The 22058-nt window shown below is 40.1% G+C and overlaps 1 protein-coding gene across 1 annotated transcript in view; it reads right to left on the bottom strand.

The window, feature by feature from the left end:
- Positions 1–5618: 5618 nt before the first annotated feature.
- IQCH (IQ motif containing H) overlaps positions 5619–22058 on the bottom strand; it is a gene marked incomplete at its 5' end in the record, with an annotated part of 200887 nt that continues 184447 nt past the window's right edge. Inside the window, 4 exons of the mRNA XM_081088533.1 lie at positions 5619–5982; positions 8609–8717; positions 13425–13486; positions 19759–19881. Of these exons, the coding sequence (XP_080944659.1) occupies positions 5860–5982; positions 8609–8717; positions 13425–13486; positions 19759–19881 (417 nt within the window). The 3' untranslated portion in view covers positions 5619–5859. The remainder of the gene's footprint in view (positions 5983–8608; positions 8718–13424; positions 13487–19758; positions 19882–22058) is intronic.

The following is a 22058-nucleotide window of genomic DNA, read 5'->3' on the forward strand; positions in this document are numbered from 1 at the left end:
GGCATCATTAATATTATTACTATCTTAATTGGTTGACATTCTTGATACGTACTGGAAGGATGCATCAAAATGCCCATGTACTGGTCTAACAATAGGGGATTTTCAACATTCTTTACACCATTATTAAAATCACTTTGAATAAGAATTTCCCATGTGTCTTCATAATTTATTGCTAAGTGAAAAACACAGTCTGCAACTCAGTATCTTTGATATGATCCTATTAAAATATTACATACACAAAGATAAAGGACTATATAGTAGGAACTTAGTACGGATTTCATAAAATAATAAATGCAATAAATATATCTTAATCGAGCAACCCTTGCTACTGATAAGGTACTGTTCTAGGAGTTGGGACTATATCTTTATACTTACAATTCATTGGGTGAGACAAATAATAAAAAATAAACCTATTATGTAATACGACATATTGTTAAGTGCTTTGAAGAAAAATAAAGGAACAGAGAGTAAGGGTGCTTTCCTGTTTTTCAAACATTTTTCTTATTTATTTATTTTATTTTTTCTCAAGAGCAAATGTCCCTATAATTAGAAAAATTAAAAAACTGCAGGTATATCTAAAGACAAAGTAGTCTTAAGAAAAATGTTATGTACATAGATAAGTACTCTTTTTTGTCTGGATTTTTTCATTTCGCATATTATATAGACATCCATCCACATCTCTGAGTGTATCAACAGATCATTCCTTTTCATTGCTGAGTCGTATTCCATTGCAAGGCTATCCCACAATTCCTTCATTCACCCACCTGTTGACAACAGGCAGTTGGTTGGGTTGCTTCTCATTTGGGGCTATTACAAATAAAGCTGCTGTGAACATTCATAGAGCAAGTGTAGGGACATGATTTTTAAATGGCCGTAAAGAGTCCCCTTTGACAGATACTCATAATTTTTAAGGAATGCCCTATTGTTGAACATTTATATCTTTCTGGTTTTTCATTGTTGCAAATGATCTATAACGTTTTGGCTTAGGAATGTATCTCTATATGTTGAACGTGAAATGAGTAGAAAGGTATTGTAAAGGGGACCTGGAGATAAAGAATGTGTTGTGAGGTAATTCTGAGTTTTGCGATGATTGCAGAGCACGTATTTTGTGTCATCTGCTGGAAAGCAAAGAAGCATAAATCTTTAAATAAACCAAAATTGAATTTGACTATAAAGTTTATCTTGCACCTAATGGAAAAGGTCAGCTGTTTTGTTTATGGGACCATGATTTGATCATAACATTCCTTCTGAGGCAACTGCAATACATCTGGGTGTGGCCTTTTGTTTCCTGGAGCTATAATTAGCCATCTGGTGTACTTTACAACATGTTGTTAAAGAAAAAAATCTTAAAATGTAGCATTTTGCTCATTTTCTCTCTCTCCGTATATATGCACACACATACATATGATGTATATGGTGACAACCGTGGAAGCAATAAAATGTGTACAGAATGGTTAAGAAATGCTTGGGGGACACTACCATCAAGAAGACCCCCAAACCCAAAACGTTATTTTATGCATAGATGCCAAAGCTGTATTTTTCTGTGCTATGTTTAGGGTCTTCTTATAACAGAACACATTTTTTTTTTTTTTTTTTTTTTTTTACCAACAGATTTTTAAACAGCAGGGACATGCTTATTATTTACTGTTTTGGTATCTTTCCCTCATTTACATAAATACCCCAGAAACCAGCAGTTTAAAACTAATAAAAGCCAGGGCCCTCCATCAAGTGCAATAAAGTTTCACAGCCATGAGTTAGACTGTTAGGGTGAAAAATAAACCTATATATGTGGTTATCAAGGGGTTTGGGGGGAAAGTGTATAATCACATTTCAAAGTTAGAACTTTCATTTGAAGAAGCAAGGCAATCATAATACTTAAACATTTATGTAGAACGCTTTATCTTTGAAACATTCTCTTAATATTGGCCAATTAATCTCTGCTGCTTTCCTAAGGAGCAGGTATTACTGTCTGCCATTTTTCTAGTTATAAACTTGAGGAAGGTATGACCAACCCACCCAGAGGAAAGACGGGGCAGACAAGTGTCTAGCCCTCATTATGTGGTGACTCCTTGAGATGTAACTCCTAATAGAAGGCATCAGATTTCTGTTCCACATTGATGAAATCATTAACAAAACAAAGATAGAAACAGTAGGTCAATCTGCCTCAGGCTTTCAGATGCAGTTTTACCTTCTGAGGTCACCTTTTGGGAAGAATGGGATACAGAAAAGGTGCAGAAGAGCCACAGCGCATGTCATCTGTACTTGCAATGGATGGGTCTAAACTTCTTCCAGTGAGAAAAGCAAAGTTAGATGCTCCCTCCCTCCCTGAAACCCCCACCTTCACAACATCTTGGCAACTTAATTTATAGTTTTTCAAATCAGATTGACTGTGATCAGTACATTCAAAGGGTGGAACAAATCTGTTACGTACATTAAAGCCAGAGGAACAGTAAAATAAAACTAATAAATATTTACATTTTTGGCAATAGAATTAATGGATGCTTGAGAAATTCTGAAAGATAAACATTTAAATGTTAAAATACGTATTTCCTTCCCCACAGGGACAGGGTAGGGAATTAATGAGATAATAAATGCGAAGTGCTTTGAGCTCTTTAGAAGAAAAGTGCCAGATGAATGCAAATGATTATTGTTAAAACTTTCAGATGGTTACTAATATATTACTTATGATAAAGTACATCTTTTTATACTTGAAATATAGGATTCTTGAAATTCTTAGGATGGGATAGCTGAGACCATGCTCTCCAAACTCCTCCTAGGTCTCTCCACATTGTATTGGGAGTCATTTTTAACCCTTCCCCATTTTAGTGACCTCATACCTATCTTTCAGACAAAACTATGGAGCATGATTTCACAGCTTTCACACTTTCCTGCAACATCCCATCATTTGTCCTCCAACAGATTCTCACAGATTCATGGCCAGAGAAGAATTCCACTGACACCCCTTTCTCTGCTCCTGATTTCTTTGATCACATAATTGTGATACCTCCCAATGCTAAGCATTGTGCAAGTTGATTTTATTAGCAGGAAGTGTGTGAGAGTTAAACTGTCCCTCTGTACTTTAAGCAATACAATCATCCTATATAATAAAAGCCTAATATGCTAAGTGTCTGACCATTCAACCATTTGACCAGTCACTATGATGCGCACAGACCACCAGGGGGCAGACTGTCTGACCGGTAGGTTAGCTTGCTGCTGGGATCTGGCTGATCGGGACTGGGTGAGATGGGCAGACATGCCCTGGAGCCCTTCTGCGGTCCCTCCCCAGCCCCGATTTCTCGCAATCTGGGACCCCTTGGAGGATGTAGGAGAGCCAGTTTTGGCCCCATCCTCACAGGCCAGGCTGAGGGACCCACCGGTGCACGAATCCATGCACTGGGCCTCTAGTTTGTTATAAAAGAGTTCAAGTCCTTTGAATGATCAAGGACAAGTGACATTCAACTTTCTACACAACATGCTAGAATTTGTGGTAAAAGAATGCAAATCCCACATAAATTTCTTTTCATTTAGCCTGAGACACGAAATGAGATACCCTCACTAAATCGCATTCTCCTCGTATGTAAAATAAAGACAGTAGTAGTACCTACCCATAGAGGTTGTTGAAAAGATACAATAAAATAATGCATACAAAGCGTCTAGTACAGTATACACCTAGCCCACAATGTTTTCAATAACAGGTAATGTAAGTAGATAGTGGAAGGTAGGTAAGTAGAGAGCACAGTTTGTCATTAAATATCATCTATTTAGATTATTTAAAATCAATAGAAAATGATATGTAAAGGAAGATACTTATCATCATCCAGTAATGTGCTCCTAAATGGTTAGCACATTTTGCTTCTCAAACCATTGCAAACATTCAGTATTAAATAAAGATGGCTCTACTGTTAAATGTTTGCTTCTCCTAAAAGTTTCTGGGGGGAAAAAGACACATCATTAAAAAAACACACCGCTTATTGACAAAGATTTCAGTTTCTTATGTAGAGTAGTAAAAACTAAGTAATTCATCACAATATTTGGGATACATTATACACATAGATATAATTTTTTTCAAACTCCCTTAGTTTAGCAATAGCACAGTATCTTTGCTGCATACATGTGCTAAAAGATAATAGACTATGCTTCTTTTCAAATGTTCTGTAATTAAAATATTTCACTAATTTAATCTGGTCCTCTGGCTTCTTCCACTTAATTACTTGAAGTGATTGTCTTATTATACCAATTTTTCTCCTTTCATTTTGAAGCTGTAGGTTTTTAGGTAGAGGACCTTACTGCCAATCACTTTCGAATGAGACCTGAATCTGAATATAAGGCCTGAATTTGGAAACAGGCATTCTGTAGTGTATGCAGAGAAGGAAACTGCATTGTTTGAGAAACCGATCATGTGGGTTAAATAAAAAAAAAAAGTACCAGAGAGGGAACTCATTTGACTATTGCCAGCAGCTTGAGGCTCCAGAGTGCTAATCAAAATTCACACACAAAACTTCCCCAATAGATTTCACCGTTTTGTACTGTTAAGAGGGGATCTCGCCATGTGAAAGATCCACTGCTGTGCTGAACAAAACAGAGACAGTTTTCTTTTAAAGTCCAGAGCAGATGAGAGCCATAAGGAGACAGAGGGTTTCATTTACTCTCAGGACACGATTGTGCCAGTGAACTAATGAGTCTCCTGGACCTTATGTTGCTCTGGCTTCAATCGAGGGGAGACTCTAATGGGCATGTAGTACTTCCTATCCGTCAAGTGTCTGGACAATGGGCCCCTCATATGGATTAGAGCGATCTGGCAAGAAAAAGAGGTCATCCTTGTACCTAGCACAGGCAGGAAACCTGGCTAATTAATGTATTTCCAACTATAGCAAGACAAAAGCTGACACACACACAAATGTTAATTTTATTGCAGAAACTCAGCCTGTGGCTGCGGCATAGTTTAAAACTTATGGAAATCCTTTAGGTAAAAAATACCTCTCCTTTCCCCAACACACTCCAGTATTTATAAAGATATCATTCTTTAAAACAACTATGTGACTTGCTTCTTTCACCCTTTGTTAAGGTTGGATGATGAATAAATATTTTGAACAGTTACAAAGAAAATGCTGAGAGTTAGTGTCAGCGCTGCATAATTTTAACAATTTGCCCTTTAACAGAGACTGTTGAATTAAGCTTGTAAAAATCCTACTGCTCTGTTCAATAGAGAACACAAATGTTTGTTCAAGCGAGAAGGCTCGAGTTACACTACATCTTAAACTAAGAGCAGATACTGCCACCTAGATAAATTCTGATGCTGTAGTGAACTAAATGTTGGCTTACCTTCCTTTTTGAAAAATAGCAACCACAAACAATAGCGGCTTGGCGCAATAAAATGCAATGAATGATAAAGGGTCACTTTAAAAATCCATACAAAAGTAATTTTCTTTAAAAGGAGACATTTTTGTTTTGCCAAATATCAATGGTTAAGCCTTTATTTAACTTTTTAAATGCAGAAGACAAATTACTATTAGAAATAGGAGGAGGACACTTCATAAAATATTCAAACAAAATCTCCACTATCCTGAAGTTTAGAAAGAAGTAGATGCAGAGGTGATATCAGTAAGACTTGTACATTTCTTGTTAGATATTTCCCCCCTTAGTTTGGAAAGAGGAAGAGACACACAAATAGGTTTTGGTTTAATAAGTAAAATAAGATCACTTAATTTTTTAGAGAATTACATTATAGTGTGTGCTGATACACTTCCTAGCAAACAAAGCAAACTAACTTTTCCCCTCCTCTTTTATTCCTAACAGTAAAAGAAACGCTGCCTTTTCTTAGCTCTAGTTGGAATCTAAACTCAGTAATGTATTCCAGGATCATAAACATATCAGGCTCAGAGAGGTATTTTTCTTATCATCTTTAGATTGTAGCTCTTCTTCAAATCGCTTTTTGTTTTCCTCTGTTACTCCCAGAATGACTTCAACCTCAGCAATGATGGCCTGTAAATGAACAATAAAAACGACATTCATGACTTAAACATTTCTTACAACTCTTCCTCCCCCCCCGCCCCCCCCCCCCCCCGCAAGTCTCCCCACCACTAAGCATTTGTTCCTTTTTGGAGTTAAGTGTGATTTAGACTACTTTGACTCAAAGTGTGCTCCACCAACCAGCATCATCTACAAGTTGCTGGTTGTCAGTCCTGATGAAATGAATATAAAAACTGTAAGAACTTGGAAATATTTATAGAAATTTTAATGTCTATTAAATGTAGTAATGAAAAAAATGGGCTTCTATTGTGTACATCTTTAATTTGAGTTTTTATTATATTATTATTATTTTTATTTTTATCAAGAAAGGAAGTTGGCCCTGGCCAGTGTGGCTCAGTTGGTTGTAGGTTTGATTCCCGGTCAGGGCACATACCTAGGTTGGGGGTTCAATTCCCAGTCAGGGCGTGTAGAGGAGGCAACCAATCAATGCCTCTCTCTCACTGATGTTTCTCTCTCCCTCCCTCTCTGGAAAAAAAAGGATTTTGGATTTTATTAAATGTTTTTTTCTGAATTACCTTCCACTTTCTTTTTAAATATATTTTATTGATTTTTTACAGAGAGGAGGGGAGACGGATAGAGAGTTAGAAACATCGATTAGCTGCTTCCTGCACACTCTCAACTGGGGATGTGCCTGCAACCAAGGTACATGCCCTTGACCAGAATCGAACTTGGGACCCTTCAGTCCGCAGGCCGACGCACTATCCACTGAGCCAAACTGGTTAGGGCAAATTACCTTCCATTTTCATTCAGCCTTTACTTTGCTAGTAAATCCTTGTTGCTAAACTAAAAATATTTATTAGAATGTCATGAGGATATACTACCCAAAATGAATCTATTTCACTTTTCAAGTTTTTATTATTCCTATTTTGTTGAAATTTAACCTTTTTACCTTTTGACCTTCTATCAAGAGTAGGCATATCAAGATAATAATGATTCACATGAGAAGGCTAGAAACCATGATATTTTAAAAAATCTACTTTAGAACATCTAACCTGATAATTTTGAAAGTCAGACAAAGGGCAGAAAAATAGCCTTCATTATGCCATGAGTAGTTGGCTTTGCCAACCTCAAGTCCAAACTCAGAGCCTACTAAATCCGTGTAGTTTTGGGGATATACCATCTGTCATAGTATGCAGGCTGCTATAACAAACTACCACAGACTGGGTGGCTTAAAAAACAAAAATTTCTTTCTCACAGTTCTGGAGGCTGGGAAGTTCAAGGTCATTGTGCTAGCCAATTCAGTTCCTGGCTTGCAGATAACCAGGTTTTTGCTGTAGCCTCACATGGTGAGGAGAGCGAGTGAGCAAATGCTCTGGTCTCTTATAAGAGCACTAATCCCATCATCCCACACCACCTTCATGACCTCATTTCAACATAATTCCCTTCCATCTCTATATACTGTCACTTTGGGGTTAAGGTTTCAACAGGTGAAGTTTGGGAGGACAAAATTAAGTCCATAGCACCATCTGATTCTGATTATTACCTACATTTTGACAGACTAATCTGATCATGTGCAGACAGTCTTAGAATTTTGTGCATAGCAGTAATGACAAGATGATGCTAGCTTGCAGTAACTTAGAATATAAACGATGAGCATAGATCCTTTAGGACCTGTGAAAGTTATTATAACACTGGGCCCTTTTAAAATTAAATCTTCTCAGTCATGTTATGGGAAAAGCAGTGGTCAATCTTGCAACTCATAAAATCACATTGAAGAGTACATCACATTGAATTATTATCATCATCACCATTACTAGAAGGACCGGGGCCTAGCTCAAGGAAAAAACATATTAAAAAATCTTATTCTTATCAAGCTTTTGTTGGGCTTTCCATTTAAGAGAAAAATAACATGTAGGTTCCAGTTGAGACCTTCGAGTTACTTGACCCGTTCAAACATGATGAAGGCTCAGGCTGGAAATCCGGTGAAAACTTTGATCATCAATGCTAAATGTTCATTTCTGCTCAGCGGGTATTTTAAAACATCTTGTACAGATCTTGCTCCTGTTTTCTAGAGTTTCGAGACATTTAGTCAGTTACACATGACTGGATTCTCTGGAAGCTTCAACAGTTAGTGATGGAACATCTACCCACTTTGGAGGAACAGGGTGGAGTAGATGGCTCAGATATGTGCTGAGCTTTTCCCTAAACACACTGTCCTTCCTGGCCTCAGAACTCCTCTGTCCTAGAAACTTGGGCTCGCCAGGAATCCCTAACCAGACACTGAAATGTGGGTAGGTGATAGCCAGGATTTTTTTTTTCTGCAACAGTCTCTGTTTGGGCTCCATTGTGATGTTTTAATTTCAGTTCCAACATCAGAAAGCCCGGTTGTAGTGCAAGCTTGGGTTTGGAAATGGTAGCAAGTTAAAATAAGACGACCATATTTCAAAGAAAAAGTTTCAAACTATTACGTTTAACTAACAGGTTCAGTGAGAACCTTACAGTATTGACCCTGCACATTGTAAAAGTGTACTGCTTACAATAAAAAAAAATGGTTTAGCACTTGTTTACAATACAGCATGAGGTATTTTCAGCCCTTGTATAGAAATCAACCAGGATCGTTAGTTAATTAACACCTCACCTTAAAATTGGTCTCGCCTTGCATATTAGGTGCTGATATTTCTTGATGGATGACAAAGAGATTGCGAGCAAAGGTCATGAGGACCCCCTGGAGATCCTCACCGATTGTTCTGTTAATGATATCCAAACAAATGAGTTTACCAATGATTCCCCTCACATGCTTAAAAACAATCACCCTCTCATTTGTGCCTGTCTGGTGATGGAATTTAATGAGTATTTTCAATCTCACAAGGTGGCAATCTTCAGGGAGATATGAAAGATGAGGCTCCATTTTAACTTGTCAACAAAAAGGATTTGTGTAATAAATATTTTTTATTAATCAACTTAGCAGAATATAGGAATAGATTCAGTCATTTGTAGCCAAAGGCTACCACTGAGTGAGGACAGGAGTATTGAGAAGCTCATTTAAAAAATTGTTTAAGTTAGTTTAATAGAATCGTTGCTAAGTGTAATTCATGCCTAACAATTTCCTTGCCTACAGAGACATTTGCACCTCAGTATTATTTTCTACTTCATGTATACAAGTGACTCCTTCTACTACTTGTAAGTGGTGCCCTACCCACATTGAGAAATGGCAGCAAGCTAAAATAAGACTACTATATTTCAAAGAAAATGCCTCTTTCATGGGCAGCTATCTTTATAAAGCTGAACACACACTTTAAGAAAATCTCAGTGATGACTTGCAAACCATCCTGTAGAATTCTGTGTTTCTAAACAACTAGATCATTGTAAATTTTAATTTGAAAACAAACGCCAAGGTATTTATTTCTAGCTATTTTTGAACTTTATCAATAGAAAAGAATAGATTAAATGAATGAGTTAATTTTAAAAAAAATTGTTCTGCCCTAGGGGCTGAACCTAAAGAGCTAGTTGCTCCTTAAGTCAGCTGCAAAAAAACTTTGCAATTACTTCTTTCCTAGTTGTTACCTGTGAAATAAATCACCTTAGAATCTCAGACCTAGACCTTTTGGGAAGGCTGCCTTCCAACCTGATCCTGCTTTCCCTGGGGTCAGGGCGGGACTAGGAAGCTTCCCAGGGCCCAAGGCAGGAGACCAGGGCTCTTTCTCCTGCCACTGACTGTGTGACTTTGGGGACAGTTACTTGATCTCTCTGGGTCTTCATTTCTTTATCTCTGAAATGAAGGAATTGGACTAGATCAGTGCTCCCAAACTTTGTGAGGTATATTTCCCACATCTAAAGACTGCCCGACCCCACCCCTTATAGCTACTGAACATTGGTGTCTCTGCTTTTAGGAGTATAAATATCACTCAAGGCAACTTCAGAATAGATAATTTAAAAAAGGTATTTGTGTTTTATTTCCGCAGGGTCAGTATATATTAGACCCCGGATGCTCCTAAAATAGCAGACTCCCAGGCTCTCCCCCAGATCAATAAAATCTTAATCTTTGGACTTGGAACCCAGGAATATGCAGTTTCACCAAGTCCCCCAGATGATCTTGATATATACAAAATATTGAGAACCATACTTCAAAAAAGTATAGTTGTGTGTATGTGTGTGCATGCGTGTGTATGATATAGAGGCCCACATACTGCTGGGGTTCATGGTTCTCAGATTGGGAACTAAGAGGCTGGATGGACTTTAATTAATTTACGTCCCTATTAATTAATTCATTTCTAGATTTTCCTTCACTTTCGCTTCCCTGAAATTTCTCTTCAAATTCCACTATTCCAGGAAATATTCCAATGTAAATGGAGCTGGTATGAAGTTATCTTGGTAAAGCTAAGCCACAAAGTTCTGGTATATAAGGTCATCCCATCCTGGAACCCTCACCTTTCCTAAAGACGTGGCCATCTGACCTTCTTCACCCAATAGGACCTGATCACAGTAAAGCCAAGTGGAGCCCAGCTCTCTCATGGAAAGCTTCTCCTTAAAGCACCAGAGAAAACTTAAGCAACATGAAGGGGGGGGGGGGGAGCTTATTTCTGCTCATCTCTTCCTTTTCAATTCAGTTCCAGAAAATGAGGACTGTCTCCTGGCCACTGTCTATTAAGTTGTCTATTTCAACCTCCATGTCCATGCCTTAGTGCAATCCCTGTATACTAGCTATAATTCCACCCTTTCATCTTACACTCAAGAAAGCACCACTAGATGCAAGTGAGAATCTCAGCAATAATCCTCAATCCTACCTAATAGTCAGAAAAAGTAAATTAGTAAACTCAATATAAACTTGTATAAGTATTGAAGCACCTCACAATAGGCTGAGAACCTCTATATTCCATAAAAGTGTTCAAAGGTGGCCACACAATATAGTCATTGTGGTGTAGTGAAAACAACAATGGATTTGAGGTCAGGAGACACAATCTACTGTGTGACCTCTAATGGGATTATTTCTTAGAATAGCGGAATAACCATCTAGAAGATACACCAATAAGACTGTTTCTACCACCAAAGCTAGTCTGCAGGTCAAGGCATCCTTGCCTGATATCTCAGGGCATGTGTAGCCACAGTTGGGCGGGTTCCTCTTGGTCTAATTCAGCCGTGGGCAAACTACAGCCCGCGGGCAGGATCCGGCCCATTTGAAATGAATAAAACTAAAAAAAAAAAAAAAAAAGACCGTACCCTTTGATGTAATGATGTTTACTTTGAATTTATATTAGTTCACACAAACACTCCATCCAAGCTTTTGTTCCGGCCCTCCGGTCCAGTTTAAGAACCCATTGTGGCCCTCGAGTCAAAAAGTTTGCCCACCCCTGGTAATTATTCATTCTGTAGATTTCAGAATCAAGTCAAACTTGCTGCTTGGTCAGTTTGATGATTGGGGGTGTTCCTTTTTCACAAAACAGCCTCTTCTTCCAACTCCTAAATTCTGTGATAGTTTTCTTCTCGCCTATTCCTCTATGCCCTAGTACCCACCTGGATAAAGCTTTCCAGGGCCCATACTTCAGGAACTCTGCCCCTGCCCTGTTAACACTATCCTTGTCTCATACTGTCAGTTCTAGGACACAAGTCCTGTTCCTGAGTGTCAGCTTTTGCTAATGGGCTCCCTTCATGCACCCCTTGCCGACCTGGGTCTCTAAAAGCAGCCTCCTCTCTGAGCTCCTACGGTCTTGCTCCTTCCACCCAGACCTCAGGTTGTCCATTTACTCTTTGGAGTTGGAACATTCCTGGCTGGTGCTGCTTGTTGAGATGACCTCCAGGTTCCTGAACCCGGTTTAATTTTTGCTTGCCTGGCTGTTCTTTTCTGAAGGGCAGTCACCCCTCCCAGCCTTGTCACCATGCGTGGGGTTTGCCTAGTTCCACTCCCAGCCCTGCTTGTCCTTTTCAGTCGACCTTTCGTGCCAGCCAGTGCCCAGTGAGGTGGAGTTCATGTCTCTGCGTTCTGACTTCTAGTTCTTGTACTTAACTGATCCATTGTCTGAAAACCTGAGCTTAGAAATGTACTTGGACCTTGAACCTTACCGGCTCAGTCAGAATCATAACTATACACATTTCATATTCCCCAGCTGCCATCTTCAAATCCAGTTGAATGCTTGGTGCTCCCAGTCCCAGTAACTGCCTGGTGGCCTGTGTCCTGCCACAGCCCTGGCATCAGTGACAAGTTTGGAGGGAGTGGAACAGGAAATATTTCATCTCTGGTGTTCTGGCTACTGGTGCCCTTTCCTGACTTACTGGGAGTCGACATGCTAAATCATTTATAATGCCTGTTACAACTGATAATACTTTGGTAAAACAAAGAACTGTACTTTGGATAGGGAGTAGAGACCTGTCCTGTGCGCATCTCTGCCTGTCTGTTTTCATGTGGGACCAGTGTCTAGGAGACTGAACATCTGGGGAGAAACTGAGGCTGTTCAGGAACATTGATACTTAACAGAAGAATAGGCTCTTGCTTGGTCAGTTTTTATAAGAACAGGTCTGAGCTTGTGTGTTTCAATGTGAGGTCACACTGCTCTAGATGTTATAAGGAGAGACATATAGGGCAGAAACGGTTTTCCAATAAATTAGGATGATTTTAAAGGACCCACTAACCATATTCCAGGATATGAAATAAGACACAATTCAAGATGGTGGTTCTAAAGTTCTGAGTCCTAGATGAGGAGACAACTTTGCTTGCTCTCCAATATCCCCTGGAGAGAAATTCCTAGGAAACAGGGAAGCATAGAGAAGCCTCCTGAGCGCCCCAGCGGGGCTCTTCTCAGCACACGTGCATCTTGAGAAGACTGGACCGCGGCCAAAACTGGGTATGAGGAGGGCCCACAGACCCTGCTTTTTTTTGGGGGGGGGGGGCATTTGCCAAAGGCACCAGAACACTTTTCTAAGTATGCCAGTAGCCCTTCCACAACTACAACATCTGAGCTTGCTCATCACGAGTCAGATTGTGTGTGTGTGTGTGTGTGTAATATGTTGTTGAAACTAGCCTCTTACTCATCAATCTGAATAATTAATCAATTATATTCATGAACTCCCACTGACACATCTGAAGTCATTGTGTGAAACACTTGAAGATCTAACTAAAATAAGTTAGACTTCCAATAAATCAGCATGCTGATTTAAAAAAGAGCCTCATAGACAGACAGTAGTATGGTGATTACCAGAGGAAAATGGGGGTGGGGGAGGTAGGGGAGGCTAAAGGGAGAATACATGGTGATGAAAGGAGACTTGACTTGGGGTAGTGAACACACACTACAATATACAGATGATGAATGATAGAATTGTACATCTTAGGCCTATATAATGTTATTAATGTAACCCCAATAAATTCAATTTAGAAATTTCTCAAAAAATGCATGCGAAGTGTCATACTTGTTGGTTGTTATAGTCTATTTTCTTAGCTTACTGTATCTCATAGACATACTCACAACATTCCCAACTTGTTTCTCTTCAAGTGCTCATAAAATATGAAAACAGTTCCTTGTCTGCCCTATAAAATTTGAATGGGGAGAAAAGAAATAGCATGTTATGTTGAAACAAAGTGAAGGAAATGTACTGTACTATGACCACTAAGGCAGATTTGAACTGAAGTCTAAAGCTAACTGTAAATACTGTGAGAAGCACAGTGGGAAAGGCTGTCTCCAGCATATGGAGTAGATATACTCTAGGACAGTGTTGTTGTTTTTCAATTGAGATATAATTTACATATAACATTGTGTAAATTTAAGGTGTACAACATGTTCATTTGATATATTAATATATTGCAATATGATTACCACTGTGGCTTTAGCTAAGACCTTTATCACATCACATTATTTCTTTTTTTACAATGATAACATTTAAGATCTAGTCTTTTAGCAATTCTGAAGTATATAATATAGTATTATTGACTATAATCACGATGCTGTGCATTATTAGACTTCATCTTCTTTGTACCCTTTAACAATATATCTACAATTCTCACCCCCTCACTCCCCCTGGCAACCCCATTCTACTCTCTGTTTCTATAGCTTTGGCTTTAGATCCCACATACAAGTGATATCATACAATATCTGTCTTTGTCTGGCTTATCTCATTTAGCATAATGTGCTCAAGGTCCATCCATGTTGTCACAAATAGCAGAATTTCTTCCTTCTTATGGCTGGATAATATTATACACACACACACACACACACACACACACACGTCATATCTTCTTTTATCTATTCATTCATCAGTGGACTCCTAGGTTGTTTCCATATCTTGGCTATTTTGAATAATGCTGCAATGAACATGGAGGTATAGATATCTCTTCAAGATGGTGACTTTGTTTCCTTTGGGCAGATACCCAGAAGTGGAATTGCTGGGTCATATGGTAGTTTTATTGTTAATTTTTGAGGGACCTCTATGGTGGCTGAATCAACTTCCATTCCTACTGGGCTCTCTTTATTCCACATCTCCACCAGCACTGTTACTGCTTGTCCAGGACAAGGTGTTTTGGAAGTCAGATCCTCAGAATACTCACATCAAAATCATCTAGTTAAATGCTTGTTAAAACGCGTTTTCATGGGCATCATCCAAGCTCAGGATCATTGGGAGGAGGTCTGCATGTTAGCGTACTTCCCAAATGATTCTCACGCACGTCAAAGTTTGAAACCACTATTCTAAGAGCAACGGGTAAAAAAATATAGAGAAGCAGTTTGTTGTGTGGAAAATAATTTGAATTTCAGTGGAAAACTGTGTGTTGTCTGTGGCACATTCTATGTCCTTCGTTCTATGGGAGATCTTTTGCAACTCTGTAGGTTGTAGGTGATTCAGAGACAAGCAGATTCTGTCCATAATTTCATTGATCTTTCTCTCTTGCTCCCCTTGTGGAAAAACCAGTTTTGTGCCATTTGCACACTCACTTCAATATTCCTGATCTATAATGATGTCTATTTTTGGATTCATTTTTGTACTGGTTATAACATCTGCCTAAAATCTTCCCTGTTAAATAAAATCTTTATCTCATGTTTAATTTTGTATCTGTCTGAGAGGCATTATTTTATTTGAAAATTATTATTTTACCAGTGTTCTCCAAATTAATAAAAGTTAGCACTGGAGCTGTTCAATGGTGTCATGGCTGCCCCATGAAGCTGTGAACTTCTGATCTCTGGAAGTACAAAAAAGAAAACAACGTTTTGGGGATTTGGTAAGAGATATGACACTCCAGAATTATGAATGCCCACTGACTCCCCATTGTATCAGGGAATCTGGGCAGGAGGACAGATGTTGGACTAGAATAATGGCTCTCAAGGCTGCCTGCACATTAAAATCATCTGAGTGCTTTAAACAATATAGTTCCTGGGCCCTATCTGTGGAAATACTGATTTAGTTGGGCCCTGGGTACAGTGTCACACTGAGCCATAGGAGCCTGAGCCTAAGGAAAATCAGTATGTTTGCATATAAATTTTGATATTTTGTTCATTATAAATTTTTTGGCATTAAATTTGATTTTTAACATATTGCATTATAATATCATTTATCTTTATTACCGAGTGTGTGTGTGTGTGTGTGTGTGTGTGTGTTCCTTTAAGTTTTGTGCCCTGGGTACAAGACAGTGTACCCAGGTACCAGGTAAGTGCTTAACTTGCCTCACCCTAGTCCCAGCCCTGCCTGGTTATCTGCCTGGGCATCAGAATCACTCGGATCATTCTGATGGGCAGCCGGAGTTGAGAACCACTGACAAATTGATTTGTATGGTGTCTCACACCCTTTACTGTGCTGTCCAATATGGTAGCTACTAGCCACATGGGACTACTGAGAACTTGAAATATTAGTCATTGAAACTTAGATGTGCTGTAGCTTTAAGAAAAACTTAGGACAAAAGAGTAAATTATCTCATTACTTTTTATATTAATTCCATGTTGAAATGACAATATTTGTTTTCTGTTTGGGGAGCATCCTTTTCTTGATACTAATTTCTGAGTCAATCAGATAGGTTAGGTCAGGCTGCAGGAATTTAAAAAAACCCCACAAACAATTCTTCGTTGTTTATAACAGTGACAGTGTGGTTTGTGCCCATGCTCCATTTCCCACGTGGTTGGCATGGGTTCCTAGTAGCTGTTGGTACACTTGGGGACCCGGGCTGTACGTAGCTCCATCTCAATGTACTTCCATGATTTCCAAGGCAGGAAAAGAATATGGCAACTCATGCAGTGGCTCTTAAAGGCTCCTGCATAGAAAGGACATCCACCTGCTCATATTTCACTGGCCAAACCAAGCTCCAGTGCCATGCCTGGCTGCAGGGAGAGGGCTGAGGAAGTACACTTCCGTTGTGTGCCCGGAAGAGGAGAATAAGAATGTTTTGAACAGTCCTAATGATTGCCACCATGGCAGCATCCTGGCCTTGGGAAATGCCTGCTGGGTGTGGTGGAGCTGTTTAGGACCGTGGCACACTGCCTATGTGTGTGGGAGACCAGCCCTCCTCACACTGTCGCAGGCAGTGAACATGACGCTCTCCTCCATGTAGCTTTCGTTGAAACGTCATTTCATTAGGAAATCAGTGGGGGTATTTTGCAGCATTGCAGAAATACCAAGCATGAGACCCACCAAGCTGGTTACAAACTCAGCAATGCTTCCTTCCACTATTCAGCAAGGACAAATAAACTCATAGGGTGATCTCATTTCCCTTTTTGTTTTTCCCTGAGATTTGGGACAAGCAACATCGTTTGAAATTCTGTGAGAATAATGGGAGGAAACATATAATGTCACTTGAAATTCTGTGATAATGGGAAGAAAAACATAATGTTGAGAGTAAGGACTTTTAAGAATGTTCCTGTTGGTAGCATTGACGATGATAGATTGTTAATGTTGTTCTTTTTCTGGAAAGAGCACCCACATTAAATTCGACCACCAGTGGGAAGAGGTAGCAGAGGTGACACTGAGCTTTTTAGATTCAGCATAATCCAAGGAGGCAATACAACGTTAGAGAAGTTAATTGTTAAACAATTCGTTTGTAAGTTAGAAATAGTCACGGTGGCTATGAAGAAGTTTGTGCTTCTTTAGCTGAGGAATACATAAGGGGTACCTAGGTGGAATAATTTGAAATGGTTCCCAGAATTCTTGGGTGAGTTGGTAAGGTGGTCCTTAGGTGGGGGAAAAGGCACATAGGGGACTGCTTGGTGTTTGACTCTATGGACAATTATTGATTCAAATGTCAGTTCTACAGAACAATTGGCTGCCTGATCTTGTGAAAGCGCTTATACTCTTTGAACCCAATTCCTCAGTGTGATCTGGTAGAAATAATAGCTTCTTACAAAAGAGATATGAAGATTAAAGAGATAACGAAGTACTAGTACTTAGCCCAGTGCCAGCGGATAGTAGGTGCTTTGTAAAAGCTGGTTCATCACCTGCCTGTTAAGATAGGCAATTAAGAGAAAAAGTAGACTGTCTGACCAGGGATGGACTCATGGGCCTAAACATATGAGAACCCATCTCAGGAAAACTAGAGCAGGACATTGTTGAAGAATTTCCAAATAGTCACATGACTCTTTTTTTTTCCCACCTCAGATTTTTAGGACTCTATTCTCTCCACCCCCTCTCTTTCTGGTTGTGCTTCTGTTTATTTTTTGGCTCTTTTTCTTCCTGTTTATCCTCTTCTCATTTAAAAAAAATGGATTCTTCTGGATTTTATCCTCTCTTTTATTCTGTTATCTTTTTCGTCTTCTTATGGTTCTATCACTGCATTGCCCTCAATCTTATTTGTCTTTCTCTCCCATTTCATCTCTCTCATTTTATAAGTTGCTCAGCACAGGTGACCTGGAGGCAGAGCTGTGTCTTCATTGACCCTCTGCGCCTTTCTGTAAATTTCCTCACCCTCAGTGGGACTTCTCCCTCTGCACCATCCGCTGTTTCCCCTGGGCCATGGCGGTCTGTTTCCTGCCCTAAAATTTGTTCTTAGAAATGAATCTGATCAACTCAGAGCCACAAAGGTATAAATAACATAATAAAATCGGTGCTTTCCTTTTTCCCAGGAGTTCTAGAACTTCAATCAAGTACAAAGCCTCTAGCCAAAGAAATCAATCTCTAATAATAATTTCAGGCAATAGGAAGTTAGGGAGTACGTTTTCTTCGAGGTAGGACACTTCCTGCCACATATGCCTATTCACAGAGCTTGCTCCGTTTGATATTTTAGGAGAAAATAAATCCAATAGATTGACATAAAGCTAGAGTTAGATTTAGCCACCTTCTGGCACATAGATGTGTTTCAGTCTCATCAGTTTGTAGCTAAAAACTAATTCCAAAGGGATTGTGTTGAGCAGATGTAACCAATAATTTCAGGTAAATCAGTTCAATCTGGCTTTTCTCATTCTTTCTATATTTTACCAATTTTAATGTAATTTGCAAGAGACTATGAGTTCCATTATATGTTTGCAAACAGCACCAATCAATCTAATCAAAGGGCCTTACGCACCCTGGCAGTGCCCTACAGTGTGGTGGAGATGGCCAAGTGTTAGTAAGGCCATTCTATTCACTGTTGGCCTTGTGCCTAAGGTCTATATGTTTTTCAAGGACCTATAAAAAGACTGGGTCCCTAAACACTTGAATTTGTTCTCAAGTATGAAAAATCAAAATTAATAAATGTAGAACTGAATATCTGCAAATCAAAACATTTAATCAATCGGTTATTGCCCAATTCTTATGTCATTATCTATAAAGTACATTTAATGTGAGAGAAGACCAGATTTTAACAGGTTTGCTGTGATGTGGGGTCGTGGGGTGGGTCTCCCACAAGTAAGAGTGCATGGGTCACTTAGGTCTTGAACAGCCATCAGTGGCAGAGATTTAAAACTCTGAATCAAAGTGCAAAACCATGAAACTATTTCTCAGAGTAACATGAGTCTCTAGGCACAAAAATGGAGGGTCTGGCTTAGGTAGGAGATATTATATCTCACTTGCCCGCGCCCATCTACATTATGGATGCAGCAGCTGGGCACGGGGCATCAAAATCACCAAAAAAAGACTCCAATTGGGAAAAATTGTTTTTATGAGAACACCTTCTAGAAAGAAACTACTATTTTCAGGTAGAAGGATGATATGAACTGAACTGCATATCCTCCCCGCCGCCCTTCCCCCAATTCATGTATTGAAGCCCTAACCCCTATGTGACTGTATTGGAAATGGGGCCTTTAAGGAGGTGATTAAGGATAAATAAAGTTGTAAGGTGGAGCCCTGTCCCGATGGAACTGGTGTACTTATAAAAGAGGTTACAGAGACACCAGAGCTCTCTCTCTGTGCCACATTAGGACACAGAAGGTGGCCATCTGCAAGCCAGGACGAGAGCCCTCACTAGGAACAGCATCAGGCATCTTTTCCTTGGGCTTCCCTGCCTCCAGAGTTGTGAGAAATAAATTGCTATTGTGGTGCTGTTATGCCAGCTGGAGCAGACTAAGACAGAGGATAGAGGTTGCTAAACAGCTTTGGGTGGGGTGAGGGAGCTTAAGGGTATGCTTCAGAATCAAGAAATGGCCCCCTAAATTCCTCCTAAGTCTGGTGAGCCACCAAGCTTTTGCTTTACCAAGGTGGGTGTGCAAGTTTGGTGAGAGAGCTGAACTTCCCAGGACCAAGTGTGGAGCTGCCTTTCTACCCTTCCCTAAGCATCACTCAGCCTTCCTCTAAATGCATGTCAAACTAGTGTTTGCAGAGGATCTGTTTGAAGGGGCCCCAGATTATTAGCTGCCTGGATCGTCCACAGGCCTGTATTTATTTGGTCTAGCTCTGGCCAACTGTCACCCTTCGTACCTCAATGTCATAGCCGATGCCATGGGCCTTACACATCTGGAGGAAAACATAGGGGAAAATCAGCGACATATTGTTGTGCTTCAGCTGGGTGGTCATCACCGCGTAGCGATGGGTTGCCTTCGTCTGGAAAAGACCGCAACTGAAGGTAAGACTCCTTACAAAATATGTAAGCAAGCGTTTGATCTTAGAATAGTTGTAGATTAACAGACAAGTTATGAAGATAATACGGAGAATTCCTACTTACCCCATATTCAGCCCCTTTTTGTTAACATCTTACACTGATGTGATCATGCATTGTTTGTCATAACTAAGAAACCAAATTGCTACATTACTATTAACGTAAGTCCATATACTATTTTCGATTTTATTTCTATTTTATTAGTTCTTCCCCTAACTCTCTCCCCTCCTCCTTTCTTATGTTTCAGGATCCCATCCAGGCTACTGCATTGTATTTAGTTTCCACGTTGCTTAAGTTCTTCTGGACTGTAACTGTTTTTCAGGCTTCCCTTGTTTTCGATGATCTTGACAGTTTTGAGGAGCACTGTTTAGCTGTTTCATAGAATGCCCCTCACGTTGGGTTTGTCCGATGTTTCTCATGATTAGAATGGGGTAATGTGTTTTTGAGAGGAGGGCCACATGGGGAAACTGCCCTTCTCATCACCTTCAATCAAGGGTACTGATAAGGCATCCTGGTCTCTGGTGAAGGTGCTGTTGGCCAGGTTTCTCGCGTAGGTAGACTTTCCCCCTTTCTACACTGTACTCTTCGGAAGCAAGTCACTCAGCACAGTCCGCTCCTTGGCAGCACCAATGTTACAACTGTTATTTCAACTGCTTTCTTTGGGAAACTGACATTCTTTATTTTGCCTGCCTATCAGTGGGAGCTACCCCGAAGAGACTGGCTCCAGTAGGCCTAAAGTATTTCAGCTGTAATATTTCTTAAAAAAATATTTAAAATTTAATATGTACAAAAGAAAGTGTTGGAACCTGGCAGTTCTGTAGCATGTCCTTCGTGACATGTGATATTTGCCTTTGACAATCAATTATATTTGTCCTTGGATAACTGGAAACTTGGAGAATGGCAAACAGGGCCACGGCCAACCTTTGGGCATAGAAAATGAAGGCTCCTGGCCCAGATTTTGAACTTTGGGATCCTTCAAGTGCTGGGCAACCAGGTGCCTGCCCTAGTGCAGTACTTGGAATAAAAGGAAAAAGATGCTGTTGATCCGCAGCGGACTGCAAGGTTCATGAGACCTGATACTATCTATGGTGATGCTTCACTCTCTCTGTGTGTGTGTCTCTGGGATCACACGGGGAACTGAGGCTGACTGAGTGCCCAGCAGAGACTGAACATCACACGCGCACACACACACACACACACACACACAGATTTCATGGTCACCTTTTGAGACATATTTCCCCCACATATTATGTCTCTTCAACATTGACAGAAAGTATTATATCTGATGGTCCCGTCGTCAGGACTATTAATGAAGCCTGCTCTTCCCACGTGGAAGCTGAGTCCACATCTATAAAAATGTTAGGCTCCCAGGCTCATCATGCATCTTGGTTTGTGTGCCTTGGTTAGTATTGTCCCATTTGCAGCCATTGGGAATTTCCTTTTTACAAGAGAAAACCTCTTTGAGCCTCATTGGTCTCACACCTGTACTTGCCGTCACCTGGCCGATCAGGAGTTGTTCCCCTGGTTGACCCCCTTACATGGCCAGAGGCTTCCTGAGGGCAGGCACTGTTTGATTTCTGAATCCCAAGGCTGGGCAAGTTGTGAGCACAAAACAGGCAATCCATGTTTTCTGAATGAAAGAAAGAATAGATAAACAAAATACAATAACTGGATAGCACTTCCCTCTGACTTAAGACCTCAAAGGCTATATAATTCAGGGGACTTGTGGTTAATGAGTGCGTTGTGGCAGAAGCCGGTGATTCAGAAAGAGCAGAGGTTAGTCACACCATCCCTAGAGAGTGACAGCTCAGGGCAGCCACTCTAGTCCTTGGCCTCAGAGGACATCTTCTGGGAGAGGGTGTGTTTCTGGTAGACTTGTCAGGAATTATTGGTGGGCTTTCCAGCTACAAAACGTTCTGGCTCAGCTGCTGGGTCAATGGGGGAAGAGCATGGTCCCCAGGCCTGCTCGCCCTGCCATGCCCCGCCGTGCCATGCTCCTGCCTGCACCACGAAGGCCCAGAAGCCTGAGCTTTTGTATATGGAAGTGAACTGTAAATACTCTGGAATTCCATTGTGGTTACTGAGCATGTAATTGCATGGTAATTACCATGAATTCACAAGA

The sequence above is a fragment of the Myotis nattereri genome (genome assembly GCF_964212035.1).
Source record: "Myotis nattereri genome assembly, chromosome: 1".
Taxonomy (NCBI): Eukaryota; Metazoa; Chordata; class Mammalia; order Chiroptera; family Vespertilionidae; genus Myotis; species Myotis nattereri.